The following is a 15,192-nucleotide window of genomic DNA, read 5'->3' as shown; positions in this document are numbered from 1 at the left end:
AGTCAGCTGATCTGTTAAGCCAAAAGCAACTTGCATGCAATAAAAACGGCACAAAACCGATAATGTCAAGATCTTGCATGAAACAATCAACTGTACTTCATCTGCGCATGCTTTTCATCGAAGAATATTACATTGCTTCGATCATAACTTGGGACAATCTGTAGATCGAATACTAATGTTGGTTGAGTATTCAAAAGTACTTTTGGTATATTCCAAAACATGGAACAGTCTATAACACAACCTAACCTCAACCCAAGTTGTTTGAATATCGGGCTGTTCAAAGAAACATTTACAATATATATTTCAAATTAATTTATTCATAAGAATACTTTTAAATTGTTGTATGTACAAAATATACATTAGTTACATATACAGTTATGGCTACTATATTTTAATGAACTGTTGAAATATTTGTTTCATTTTCTTGTCATTTTTATTGTAAATTTTATGTATTTAACAGTGTATTTAGTATGTAATATAATAAACATTGTTTTGTTAACATTTTTTGTTTTAATTTATGGAAAGGAAACACAAAATTTGAAATTCCACGGCAGTGGATTAAATTTAAATGAAATTCAAAGTCTCAGTGGTAAGTTGCTCAATATCGCTGCTGTGTCCACCAAGAAGGTGACCTCTTCTTCTTAACTTAACGTACATTGATCATTTCTTATCCTCAGAAAGCATCGGACGCTATAACATTGAACAATTAGTCTTCATGTCTAACATTGTCACATAATCAATAATTGAGTAGGTTCTGCTTTATTTTGCGTAGAAAACTTTCAACGCTAGAGAGATAACTATCATTATATATTCTCTTTTATGTGTTGAATTGTTTTAAAAATTGATTGGACTAGAAATAATTTGAAATAAACTATATTATAATGATGAAATGTACGGCCAAAACATTCCCATGTGCTTGCTTTGTATACAATCATCAAGTTACCGAGGCAACTTTCTTAAATCAATAAAACATGTAATATATTGTTGTAGATTCTCATTCAATCTTTTAGAATTCTGTATTTAATACAATTGTTTTCAAAAAAATGGCATTGACGTGGGAAGATAAAGAAGTGCGATTTGATATACCGTATTCGTAAGTATATTTTTGTGTCTCTCATATAAAATAAAATAATAAAGGTCAAACTTTTGATTCTGATGAAATAGAAATAGAATCAAGAAATGTTTGACCGAATTTGGTTCGACAGAAACGCCTCCATTCGGTGGTATGAAAGTCTTACTTGGAGAAAGGGGATGATCGGCTCCGATTTGAAAGGCTGACTACGGCCCTACCTAGGCTATCTCGAAAATTTTCTTATATTTTCGTTATTTTCAGTTTCCTCAGGATCAATAACACATTTTCTATGCATTGTATATACGAGGATGGTCCCAGAAGTACCTGGTACAACAAAGAAAACACAATAATTTTGGTAGACCACTGCGATGCTGGTATTTGCAGGTTTTACTGCCTCGTTTAAACTCTAGGTACTCCTGGAACCATCCTCATACAAAACTCCATCAGGATTCGAAGTGGGTAGTAGATGAATTTTATTTAAAAATATCGAAATATGGAAATAATGTTTTGCTTTTTGTCTGAGTTCAAATTTGTTTTATAGAAGAATGAAGCTTATAAATGGTGAAAAAGTAATAGACAAATTAGATAATATAGAAGATACTAAAGGTAACAGTGGATACAGAGGAAAATTCATAATTACTAATATTAGAATTCTTTGGTATTCGTCGACAAGCCCGCGTATAAATTTGTGTAAGTTTATACGTAACATTTATCGCAGTAATTTTGAATATAAAACTTGTTTTTTAGCTATCGGATTTGGTGCAGTTTTAAGTACAAGTAACAAAATAGTAAATTCCGTAAGTTTATCTCTATTATTTTCTATTTTTCCATATTTTGAAGCCATTAGAGATACGGAATAGTTATTGGAGATTGTTGACCATTATGTTAAAGCTACTCTTTTGAAAAAATAATGATTTTTTACTAGAATCCATTAATTTCAATTTCAACTTCCAGAGACTGCGCGGTACGACTCAAGCACTACAAATTTTGACGGCATCTAAAGGCACTAGATACGAATTTATATTTACCAATTTAGTACCTGGAAATACCAGACATTTTACTTCAGTCATGGGTGTACATAAGTAAGTACGTTCCTAAACAAACTTCGTCATGCAAACAAAACATTACATCAGTTGAATCGCGATAAGTTTCCCAAGAGAATGTTCTGATTAAGAGCTTTGAAATGGTCAATGAGATTTAAATTTTCAGAATTTCAGATGGAACCATCCTTTAATCGCCGCATATGTCCTGCAGGATCATACTTTCAATTAAATTTCCGGTCTTACAGATTCGATTTAGAATACCAAATGCGTACACTTTCTTGTTTTACAAAGTTTTCCTATTTCAATCGTCCTGAACCGTACAACGAACAGTATCTATATCTGGGAAAGGGTTTGTTGTTATTTTGAAAGAAAAAATCACCAGGAAACGCCTTGTGCGAAAAGAATCTCATTTAAACCAAATCTCAATCGTAAATTACGATGGGAAAAAATCTAAATTTTTCGATGTTCATATTTGGCTTTTCGGCTAACAAATTTGCCGACCATTTTGCTGTTTTCAATGTTTTAGAGCTTACAATTCATCAAAATTATACAGAGAATTAAAACTACGAGGGGCGGTTGTATACAATAAGCAATTAAAAATACTTCCACTAGAGCAAGTTATATCAACTGTTCATGGTGTATGGAACTTATCTAGCGATCAAGGGAGTCTTGGCACCTTTATAGTAACGAATGTTAGATTTGTATGGTTCGCCGATATCAACGAAGGATTTAATATATCATTACCATTCCTACAAATAGATACGGTAAAGTTTATCACTTTTTTGTAGAAATTAGCATCATTTTGGCACTTGGACTTACGTAGTTTTATTGTTCTAACAAGGTTTTTATACCCCTAATTCTTCCTTATTTTCCATTTTCCTTCTTCTTTGGTAACTTCCTTATTTAGAGCATCTTTCAAATATCTGCATCTGCATGACCAACGAATTACTAATGGTTATCAATTTTTTTTCTAATTCAACTAAAATACCTTTTAAATTATGTTTTTCGGAAATATTTATATGTATACACCACCCCACAACCCCTATTAAATAGTAGGGAAAATACACACAAGCTTGCGTTCCAAATTAAAAAGTTCAGATAAGGTTTCAACTTCAGTAAACTGTCTAAAGTTTCTTGGTACCAAACCAAAGTTTCCACAGGGTAACACCTAGATCTTTGATTCAAACATATGGGTTAAAATTTCTTAATGAAAGATAAGGTATTACATTTTGAAACGCCATTTAGTTTTGTTTTAGATTTCGATTAGAGACTCGAAATTCGGAACGGCTCTTGTCATCACCAGTTCCGAAATAAGCGGTTTATACGTATTGGGCTTCAAAGTAGAACCAGAAGAAAAACTCAGGACACTATTTAAAGAGCTTTCGTCTTTCCATACCGTCTATACTACAAAACCTATTTTTGGTGTCGAATACAACTGGTCATCCGGTCAAGTCGAGCACAAATTTAATAATATTGTCGATGAATTTGAACCTTTTGACGAAAATAAAAATGAAATATCCAATTCGATTTCTAACTATTTAGCAGACGAAGGACATACGAAGGATAGGATGCCGGTTTTTAATTCTGAACTAGGACTTGCTGTTGAAACTATTAAAGAAGGTTATACTTTGCAAAAGCTTTGGGAAGTTATACCTTCCTAATGTTATTTTCAAGAGTTTGAATTAATAATAAATATAAAATATAATAAAAAATATAAATAAAGAAAAGTTACTTTAATGTAGTATAAATTCGATACAAAATTATCCAATTTTTTGGAAGCTTTTCTTCTTGAAGTTGAAGGGAGTTGCACCGCCAACCAGTACCAGGTAAAAACTCCATTCATATTTCTTTTGTACCTGTATTCCTACGTGGAAACCGTCGTTTGGCATTACTTCCTGGAGGGCATTAGCTGATTCGCTCTTTCTTATTGATTATTTTAATACTAATTGTGTTAGTATAGAGATCTTGCTGTTCCAAAACTGTATTTTCACTTCGCTCTTCGTGTCGCAGTTCTATTATATTTCTTTTTTCTTCAGATATAAGCTTTGCCTCGACCAGTGTCTCAGGTTTCAAGCTAATGTCGGTATATATCGAATCTTGAGCATTCAAAAATACAAAAGTCATTAATACGAATGCTATTCCAGTTGTTAACAGATATTTGAAACATTCATTTTAATCAAAAAATGGAATTAAATTATTTTCGTACGATGGTTTTTTACGACTTGGATTAAACCAACAGCAGTGCGTCGATCAACTCGCTTCGACTTTTGGTGATGAAGCACCATCTCGAGCCACCCACATCGATGCTGTGCGTAAACTGAGATTACTTGGGTATCAGTTCCACTCGCATATATTCAATGTTGCATGAAAATTTGGCTGATTTGTTCTCTTTGGATATCACATAATTTGACAATTGCTTAAACAAAAACTCGCGTCGATTGGTGCCAAAAAATGCTGAATACATTGGATCGCCGTACTTCAAACGACGTCTATAATATCGTGACAGGCAAAAAATCGTGTATCTATGCATATTAACCCGAAACTAGACTAATAATCGACTGAATGGGTCTTCCAAGTTGAGCCGAATCCAGCAAAAGTTCGAAGCAAATGGTTACACGTTTTTTGGAAATAATTCAACATTCCATTAGAGTAGAACGGTCATTTCTGAATGGTATACCAGCATTTGTTTGACAAAAGTGTTTGAAAAAATCGATGGAATCAAACGCAGATAACGAATCATTCTCCACCGCGACAAATCGATATTTCACACATCAATTCAAACAAAAACGATTTTAAACAGTCAAAAAATCGAATTAATGGGTCATCCGCTATACAAACCTTGTTTGGCACCCAATGATTTCTTCTTATTTCCTCAGATCAAAAATAAATTGCGAGATGTCAACGTTTTTCTACACCCGAACAAATGAATCATATGTTTTTGAGGTATCTGTTAGGATTATGGATTAGGTAACGGTGTATTTATGTAAAAAAACTACATACTTTATCAATTGGAAGATTATTTTTTTCTAGTACAGTTTCGGAGGTATGTCCTTACAATGTTAAGGATCAGAGAGAACTAACTACCTACTATCTAAACTTGTTGGGTTTGTATTATCGATTTTACCAGGTTTTATGATCTTTATTTTAGGAAACACCAAAATACATTCTTCTACAAGGCTTAACAGATGTTTTAAAATAGAAAACTTTACTTCCAAAACTATATTTTGCATTCAATATTCCCAGAGTACAATTGATTGATTTCAAAAGTAGTGTACGTGGACTCAACATCAATAATTTATTTGTATGTAATGTCGACAAGTATATTTCAAATTTTTTCTTTAACCATAATTTAAAAATTCAATTTTACTATCAAAGAATTAATGTTATGTTAGTGACAACCCACACCGAAATTTATATAATAAACACCGACCTCAAATTAGGATCATTCCTTTCTTCACAGTAAATTTGAGTTAACGAGATAATAAAAGAATGCAAAATTGTTACAATCAACATTTGACTTGACTTAAATCAACTTAAGATGCTGCAGAAAAACTGAAATATTTAGTTTTGTTGTTGGAAGTGCGTTAAAAATGTTCGATACTATCAAAATATTTTAAATAACTTGATAACAATAGTAAGTATAATATTTTTTCTAGTATAAAGTCAATTATTAGTTTGAGTAATAATAAAAAATCTATTTTTCGAAATAAATTGGCTATAAACTGATTTCAGTAAATGCAAACAAGAATATAAAAACCTAATATTCATCCAAGGAGGTCCTCCACATTTCCTATTCGCTATAATCTGAATAAAACATTCGATTCTTCATTAATTCGCTCCAAATATCCAAACTACTGTATTCATATAGTTTTTTATAACGTTTATCACGTTTACTGAACTTCAAATTTCTTCTAATTCTCAAAATATCTCAATTCTTCATCGCTCCATATATTTTTCTCATAATTTCCTGTTCCAAAGTAATGAATAATGTTTAAGAAATTTTATTAGATTTGGCAACGTTCTCATTCATAAAATTTACACTTCTCGCAGTTATATTTATTTAAAATATGTTCTAAATTAACGTAATAATTTATTTCTATTTTTTTAAAAATATATGGTAACAGAATGTAACCAAAATTAGATTCTATAGAATTTTCAGTTGTAAATAAACCTTAATGTTCAAATAGAGATTGATTTTTAAGGTTAGGTTATTTGGCAACATTTTTATTATATTAACACGATTTCATTAATAAAATTTACACTTCTCAGTTGTAATTATTCGAAATATACTTCAATCTCCCAACAGAGATTGTTTCTTAAGGTCTACCTGTTATAAAACGTTTGTAGTTGTATTATATATTCATATAACTATTTTTCAGATAAATGAATCCGGATACTATAATAATTGAACGTGGTAATGAAAACAAAAAAAGAAAATTCGATTCAGAAGTTCAAATACCAATGAAAACCGTAAAACAAAGACCAAGAAAACAGTATTTATTAGTAGAGAACAACGATGATAATAAAAGGTACAGTTTATGATAAAAATTCAACGATACGTCATGTTGCCAAGTTTAATTCTACATCTGATATACTTGAAAATAAATATTGCACAGAACAATTTTTGTAATAGTCATTTAGTAATGTTCCAGATTATAATACTATAGATATATCACTGTTTTGATGTCTCTGGAAACACCTCCTTTACCTCGTACACTTGAATCGGTTATGTTTTGATAGAGGCATCGTTTGAGTCGAGATAGAGTCTTCAAAATCGATGTCAGACAGCTTTTCTATGCTGTCCTTTATTCCTTATCATTCCGTTTCTCCATCTTACTGAGACTGTATTATTTAATCTGGGATAATGTTTTCTATTGTTAGTAAATTATCAATATGAAGAAATTATACAGCGTATGTTAGTTCAAGAACCCAAAAAGATATTTCAGTAAATTATTATTAAACTTAAAATGTTTACAATACGTTTTCCAATTTTGTACATTCTCCTTCCAAAGAGGCTCCTTCATATACATCAAGAATAAACGATACATTTGCAAAAAATTTGACTAACGTATTCCCAGAAGTTTTTGGCGACACCTTCTTGTGGACACTGTTCTTGTGGCATCTAGCAAATTTAACTTCCTTGATCTCACCTCTAGATCTCGCAGGTATATCAAGACTTAAAAGTAGCCACAAATTCATTCACAGAATGATTCTATTCGATAGTGAAGCATACAGGGCTTTACAGTGAATTTTATTAATAGAAAAGAGATTATTACTATTATTATTAGATTCCTACGTGATGTTTTTGATTTTTCTTTTCGGGATTCTCAAAGAAAAAGGTTTATATCAAACTTATTGACACACTACAAGATGTAGTACCACATGTTTATGCTGCAATGACATCTGGAATAGAAATTTGTGTGTAAATAACTAGAGTATACATCTGATGGACGTTATTAGGTTCAAGTTGGATATACCACACAAAATAAACGCAACTAGAGCCATAAGAGATCATTGTTCGATGACCTTGGGGGAAAATCTTGGCTGAAAATGAAAAATTATTGTCACGAAATGCCGATTAGAGCCCGTGAGGGTGATTTTTTCGATAAATCATTTCCTGGTTCCATGAGAAAAGAGTTCAAATATTGAATTATATTTTAAACGCAGCTAGAACCATAAGAGATCATTATTCGATGAACTTGGGGGAAAATTTAGGCTGAAAATAAAAAATTATTGTCCCGAAATCCCGATTAGAGCCCGTGAGGGTGATTTTTTCGATAAATCAATTCCTAGTTCCATGAGAAAAGAGTTCAAAGATTGAATTATATTTTAAACGCAGCTAGAGCCATAAGAGATCATTATTCGATGACCTTGGGGGAAAATCTAGGCTGAAAATAAAAAATTATTGTCACGAAATCCCGATTAGAGCCCGTGAGGGTGATTTTTTCGATAAATCATTTCTTGGTTCCATGAGAAAAGAGTTCAAATATTGAATTATATTATAAACGCAGCTAGAGCCATAAGAGATCATTATTCGATGACCTTGGGGGAAAATCTAGGCTGAAAATAAAAAATTATTGTCACGAAATCCCGATTAGAGCCCGTGAGGGTGATTTTTTCGATAAATCATTTCCTGGTTCCATGAGAAAAGAGTTCAAAGATTGAATTATATTTTAAACGCCTCTAGAGCTATAAGAGAACATTATTCGATGACCTTGGGGGAAAATCAAGGCTAAAAATAAAAAATTATTGTCACGAAATCCCGATTAGAGCCCGTGAGACTGATTTTTTCGATAAATCATTTCCTGGTTCCATGAGAAAAGAGTTCAAAGATTGAATTATATTTTAAACGCAGCTAGAGCCATAAGAGAACATTATTCGATGACCTTGGGGGAAAATATCGGCCGAAAAGAAAAAATTATTGTCATGAAATCCCGATTAGAGCCCGTGAGGGTGATTTTTTCAATAAATCAATTCCTAGTTCCATGAGAAAAGAGTTCAAAGATTGAATTATATTATAAACGCAGCTAGAGCCATAAGAGATCATTATTCGATGACCTTGGGGGAAAATCTTGGCTGAAAATAAAAAATTATTGTCACGAAATCCCGATTAGAACCCGTGTGGGTGATTTTTTCAATAAATCAATTCCTAGTTCCATGAGAAAAGAGTTCAAAGATTGAATTATATTATAAATGCAGCTAGAACCATAAGAGATCATTATTCGATGACCTTGGGGGAAAATCTAGGCAGAAAATAAAAAATTATTGTCCCGAAATGCCGATTAGAGCCCGTGAGGGTGATTTTTTCGATAAATCATTTCCTGGTTCCATGAGAAAAGAGTTCAAAGATTGAATTATATTTTAAACGCAGCTAGAGCCATAAGAGAACATTATTCGATGACCTTGGGGGAAAATCAAAGCTAAAAATAAAAAATTATTGTCACGAAATCCCGATTAGAGCCCGTGAGAGTGATTTTTTCGATAAATCATTTCCTGGTACCATGAGAAAAGAGTTCAAAGATTGAATTATATTTTGAACGCAGCTAGAGCCATAAGAGAACATTATTCGATGACCTTGGGGGAAAATCAAGGCTAAAAATAAAAAATTATTGTCACGAAATCCCGATTAGAACCCGTGTGGGTGATTTTTTCGATAAATCAATTCCTGGTTCCATGAGAAAAGAGTTCAAAGATTGAATTATATTTTAAACGCAGCTAGAGCTATAAGAGAACATTATTCGATGACCTTGGGGGAAAATATCGGCCGAAAAGAAAAAATTATTGTCATGAAATCCCGATTAGAGCCCGTGAGGGTGATTTTTTCAATAAATCAATTCCTAGTTCCATGAGAAAAGAGTTCAAAGATTGAATTATATTATAAACGCAGCTAGAGCCATAAGAGAACATTATTCGATGACCTTGGGGGAAAATCAAGGCTAAAAATAAAAAATTATTGTCACGAAATCCCGATTAGAGCCCGTGAGGGTGATTTTTTCGATAAATCATTTCCTGGTTCCATGAGAAAAGAGTTCAAAGATTGAATTATATTTTAAACGCAGCTAGAGCCATAAGAGATCATTATTCGATGACCTTGGGGGAAAATCTAGGCTGAAAATGAAAAATTATTGTCACGAAATCCCGATTAGAGCCCGTGAGGGTGATTTTTTCGATAAATCATTTCCTGGTTCCATGAGAAAAGAGTTCAAAGATTGAATTATATTTTAAACGCAGCTAGAGCTATAAGAGAACATTATTCGATGACCTTGGGGAAAAATCAAGGCTAAAAATAAAAAATTATTGTCACGAAATCCCGATTAGAGCCCCTGAGAGTGATTTTTTCGATAAATCATTTCCTGGTTCCATGAGAAAAGAGTTCAAAGATTGAATTATATAATAAATGCAGCTAGAACCATAAGAGATCATTATTCGATGACCTTGGGGGAAAATCTAGGCAGAAAATAAAAAATTATTGTCCCGAAATCCCGATTAGAGCCCGTGAGGGTGATTTTTTCGATAAATCATTTCCTGGTTCCATGAGAAAAGAGTTCAAAGATTGAATTATATTTTTAACGCAGCTAGAGCCATAAGAGATCATTATTCGATGACCTTGGGGGAAAATCTAGGCTGAAAATAAAAAATTATTGTCACGAAATCCCGATTAGAGCCCGTGAGGGTGATTTTTTCGATAAATCATTTCTTGGTTCCATGAGAAAAGAGTTCAAAGATTGAATTATATTTTAAACGCCGCTAGAGCTATAAGAGAACATTATTCGATGACCTTGGGGGAAAATCAAGGCTAAAAATAAAAAATTATTGTCACGAAATCCCGATTAGAACCCGTGTGGGTGATTTTTTCGATAAATCATTTCCTGGTTCCATGAGAAAAGAGTTCAAAGATTGAATTATATTTTAAACGCAGCTAGAGCTATAAGAGAACATTATTCGACGACCTTGGGGGAAAATCAAGGCTAAAAATAAAAAATTATTGTCACGAAATCCCGATTAGAGCCCGTGAGAGTGATTTTTTCGATAAATCATTTCCTGGTTCCATGAGAAAAGAGTTCAAAGATTGAATTATATTTTAAACGCAGCTAGAGCCATAAGAGAACATTATTCGATGACCTTGGGGGAAAATATCGGCCGAAAAGAAAAAATTATTGTCATGAAATCCCGATTAGAGCCCGTGAGGGTGATTTTTTCAATAAATCAATTCCTAGTTCCATGAGAAAAGAGTTCAAAGATTGAATTATATTATAAACGCAGCTAGAGCCATAAGAGATCATTATTCGATGACCTTGGGGGAAAATCTTGGCTGAAAATAAAAAATTATTGTCACGAAATCCCGATTAGAACCCGTGTGGGTGATTTTTTCAATAAATCAATTCCTAGTTCCATGAGAAAAGAGTTCAAAGATTGAATTATATTATAAATGCAGCTAGAACCATAAGAGATCATTATTCGATGACCTTGGGGGAAAATCTAGGCAGAAAATAAAAAATTATTGTCCCGAAATGCCGATTAGAGCCCGTGAGGGTGATTTTTTCGATAAATCATTTCCTGGTTCCATGAGAAAAGAGTTCAAAGATTGAATTATATTTTAAACGCAGCTAGAGCCATAAGAGAACATTATTCGATGACCTTGGGGGAAAATCAAAGCTAAAAATAAAAAATTATTGTCACGAAATCCCGATTAGAGCCCGTGAGGGTGATTTTTTCGATAAATCAATTCCTAGTTCCATGAGAAAAGAGTTCAAAGATTGAATTATATTATAAACGCAGCTAAAACCATCAGAGATCATTATTCGATGACCTTGGGGGAAAATCTAGGCTGAAAATAAAAAATTATTGTCACGAAATCCCGATTAGAGCCCGTGAGGGTGATTTTTTCGATAAATCATTTCTTGGTTCCATGAGAAAAGAGTTCAAATATTGAATTATATTATAAACGCAGCTAGAGCCATAAGAGATCATTATTCGATTATCTTGGGGGAAAATCTTGGCTGAAAATAAAAAATTATTGTCACGAAATCCCGATTAGAGCCCGTGAAAGTGATTTTTTCGATAAATCATTTCCTGGTTCCATGAGAAAAGAGTTCAAAGATTGAATTATATTTTAAACGCAGCTAGAGCTATAAGAGAACATTATTCGATGACCTTGGGGGAAAATATCGGCTGAAAAGAAAAAATTATTGTCACGAAATCCCGATTAGAGCCCGTGAGGGTGATTTTTTCGATAAATCAATTCCTAGTTCCATGAGAAAAGAGTTCAAAGATTGAATTATATTTTAAACGCAGCTAAAACCATCAGAGATCATTATTCGATGACCTTGGGGGAAAATCTAGGCTAAAAATAAAAAATTATTGTCACGAAATCCCCATTAAAGCCCGTGTGGGTGATTTTTCCGATAAATCATTTCCTGGTTCCATGAGAAAAGAGTTCAAAGATTGAATTATATTTTAAACGCAGCTAAAACCATCAGAGATCATTATTCGATGACCTTGGGGGAAAATCTAGGCTGAAAATAAAAAATTATTGTCACGAAATCCCGATTAGAGCCCGTGAGGGTGATTTTTTCGATAAATCAATTCCTAGTTCCATGAGAAAAGAGTTCAAAGATTGAATTATATTTTAAACGCCGCTAGAGCTATAAGAGAACATTATTCGATGACCTTGGGGGAAAATCTAGGCTAAAAATAAAAAATTATTGTCCCGAAATGCCGATTAGAGCCCGTGAGGGTGATTTTTTCGATAAATCATTTCCTGGTTCCATGAGAAAAGAGTTCAAAGATTGAATTATATTTTGAACGCAGCTAGAGCCATAAGAGAACATTATTCGATGACCTTGGGGGAAAATCAAGGCTAAAAATAAAAAATTATTGTCACGAAATCCCGATTAGAGCCCGTGAGGGTGATTTTTTCGATAAATCATTTCCTGGTTCCATGAGAAAAGAGTTCAAAGATTGAATTATATTATAAACGCAGCTAGAACCATAAGAGATCATTATTCGATGACCTTGGGGGAAAATCTAGCCTGAAAGTGAAAAATTATTGTCACAAAATCCCGATTAGGCCCCGTGTGGGTGATTTTTTCAATAATTCAAATTCTAGTTCCATGAGAATAGACTTCAAAGAATTATCACAGTAACGATAAAGAAACAAAAAATTTTTAACTGAAAAGATTAATTTTTAAGCACCCAACGTGTTCTTTCTAGTCTTCTGAACGTCTTCTTTCGTCCATATCTCCAACGCCTGTTTCTTCATCAATATCTCTCTTTATCCTGGCTCTAGAATGCCACTCCACCTCTTTCATGGTCGACCTCTACATCGTGTCTTAATTGGAGATTTATCTCTTGCTATTTATACCAGTCTATAGTCTGTCATTGTGGGTTTATAGACTAGACTAGTATCAAGGACAGAACATCGGACCAACGTATCCGTATTACAAGAAATTGGTCCACTTACAAGGCTGCTAACCAGAATAAACCGCATCTATCTGCAGTACCTGAGACCAATGGAACGATTAGAAGGGAAAGTAGAAGGCAATCGCCCAAGAGGCAGATTTCCAACTAGATGGGTAGATCAAACAAAACCCTTGATAAATATGAGAATAAATAAGGCCGAAAAGATTGGAAGCACAGAAGCAACTGTTGAATGAATGCAGACACTTCATCCATTAGAGGATAATGGAAAGAGGATGAGGACTTATATGTTGCTGTGATACCCATTCTTTAATGTTATCTACATCACATTATTGCTTTCGTGGTCTCCAAGAGTTATTATGTTTTTGATGTTTCTGGTCTTGTTTCTGACGTATAGATCATTATAGGTCTGATTATCGTGCCTTTGTTTCTACTACGTTCTGAAGACATCCCTCTACCTTATTTGCTTTAGTTACTTGTCCTCTAACTTCGTCTTCTACGTTTCTATAACTGGTTTTATCATCCATTTCTTCTATTATTATATTTTGAATTAGAATGTACTTTATTTTAGTTAACAAAATCATTTTCAGGAGTAATTATTCCGTAAGAGCTGTATCCAAAACTGGAGAATGTAATATATTTCCATCAAATGTAGAAAAAAAGAAATTTCTTCGTGATTTTTTCACAACATTAATCGATATGAAATGGAGATACACACTCGCAATAGTTTCATTGGGTTTTATAATAACTTGGACGCTATTTGCTATCATTTGGTGGTTGATAGCAATATACCATGGAGATCTAGAGGAAAATCATCTCCCGATGCACCAAGCTGCTTCGAATTGGACACCTTGCGTGACGGATATCCACGATTTCACCTCTTGCTTCTTATTTTCAGTGGAAACTCAACAAACTACAGGTTATGGTGAAAAAAGACCAACGGAGAAATGTATCGATGCCGTAATATTGATGTGTATTCAAAACGTAGTTGGTCTAATTGTAGACGCTTTTCTTGTAGGCGTTTTCTTTGCGAAACTTACCAGACCGAAACATCGAACTCAAACAATACAATTTTCTAAATGCGCCGTTATTTCCATGCGAGATAACAAATTGTGTCTTATGATAAGGCTCGGCGATATGAGAGAAAGAAGTCGAATAATAGAAGCCAAAGTGAAAGTTCAGATGGTTAAACAAAAAGTTTCTAAAGAAGGCGAATATTTTTCTAATTATTTGATGAAACTGCCTACTAATATAGACGATTGCGAGAACGATCTACTGTTCATTTGGCCAATGACTGTTGTCCACGTGATCAATTCCTCTTCGCCGCTATATAATATATCCAAAAACGATTTACACAAACGACATTTCGAAATAATCATCAGTTTAGAAGGTACTATTGAAAGTACAGATCAAAAAACGCAAGCTAGATCCAGTTATTTAGCCGATGAGATCATATGGGGTTACAGATTTGCCTCAATGATATCTATTTGCACCAAAAGGAATGGTTATAAAATTGACTATACTAAATTTGACGAGACTATTGAAAGTAGCACTCCGAATCAATCTGCTGCCGAATTAGATCTTTTAAAAAGTGGATGTAGTTCTGGTATCAAACATTTAATGAGAGAAGTTCAATAAATTTGACTACATCTCTAGTTTTATCTTTTTTTTTTAGTATTCGCTTCCATCTCCTACATTAGTCCAGTCATTTTAGGTTTTATCTGCGGAAAAATTACTAGCGAGTCGAATTTTTGTATACACTTTTACTACGGTGTTGTAATGAAGTTGTGAAAAAAATTCTAGCCAGGTTTGTATTTGATAATATACTGGATAAATATGCTATTGAGTTAATGAAGGTAAACTGTTCACCTTAAGTCTCTGAAGACGATAATTTAGTTATCGAAACGTGCTTCAGACAGTGTAATTGAGAGTGTTGGTACAGTGGTAGTTTAAACAGTGTGTTTAGTACAAATTTTGAGAGACAAATCACAGATGTTAGTTGCAAAAAGCAGCGTCGTTTTTTCAGATAGAAGACAAGAAATTTGAAAAGTAACTTTCATAGAACTGTTTGTTTGTTTGTTAATGTGTGAGAGTGGGCAAAGACTTTCTCAAAAAATAATCTTTACAAAAAGTTTTAAATAGTTAAATTACACCTTG

The 15,192-nt window shown here is 33.2% G+C and overlaps 2 protein-coding genes across 2 annotated transcripts; both read left to right on the top strand.

Annotated features, from left to right (window-relative positions):
• The first annotated feature begins 1,029 nt into the window (after positions 1-1,029).
• Positions 1,030-3,776, top strand: LOC130445805 (Bardet-Biedl syndrome 5 protein homolog). The gene is made up of 6 exons (XM_056781690.1): positions 1,030-1,093; positions 1,614-1,762; positions 1,820-1,869; positions 2,027-2,154; positions 2,642-2,879; positions 3,372-3,776. The coding sequence occupies exons 1-6, from the start codon at positions 1,044-1,046 to the stop codon at positions 3,774-3,776; spliced, it is 1,020 nt and encodes a 339-aa protein (XP_056637668.1). The 5' UTR covers positions 1,030-1,043.
• Positions 3,777-5,559: 1,783 nt separating this feature from the next.
• Positions 5,560-14,690, top strand: LOC130445798 (inward rectifier potassium channel 18-like). The gene is made up of 3 exons (XM_056781680.1): positions 5,560-5,749; positions 6,495-6,644; positions 13,626-14,690. Exons 2-3 carry the CDS (start codon positions 6,499-6,501, stop codon positions 14,671-14,673), a joined length of 1,194 nt encoding a protein of 397 aa, XP_056637658.1. The 5' UTR covers positions 5,560-5,749; positions 6,495-6,498; the 3' UTR covers positions 14,674-14,690.
• The last annotated feature ends 502 nt before the right edge of the window (positions 14,691-15,192 follow it).

The sequence above is a fragment of the Diorhabda sublineata genome, chromosome 6 (assembly GCF_026230105.1).
Source record: "Diorhabda sublineata isolate icDioSubl1.1 chromosome 6, icDioSubl1.1, whole genome shotgun sequence".
NCBI classification, from domain to species: Eukaryota; Metazoa; Arthropoda; class Insecta; order Coleoptera; family Chrysomelidae; genus Diorhabda; species Diorhabda sublineata.
The sequence above is the reverse complement of the archived record's forward strand: the minus strand, read 5'-3'. Positions and strand labels throughout refer to the sequence as shown.

Coding starts and splice junctions, on each gene's coding strand:
- LOC130445805 (XM_056781690.1), top strand. CDS start 1,044: ATGGCATTGACGTGGGAAGATAAAGAAGTGCGATTTGATATACCGTAT. Junction 1,763..1,819: donor AAGCCCGCGTATAAATTTGT/GTAAGTTTATAC, acceptor CTTGTTTTTTAG/CTATCGGATTTGGTGCAGTT. Junction 2,880..3,371: donor CATTCCTACAAATAGATACG/GTAAAGTTTATC, acceptor GTTTTGTTTTAG/ATTTCGATTAGAGACTCGAA.
- LOC130445798 (XM_056781680.1), top strand. CDS start 6,499: ATGAATCCGGATACTATAATAATTGAACGTGGTAATGAAAACAAAAAA. Junction 6,645..13,625: donor AACAACGATGATAATAAAAG/GTACAGTTTATG, acceptor AATCATTTTCAG/GAGTAATTATTCCGTAAGAG.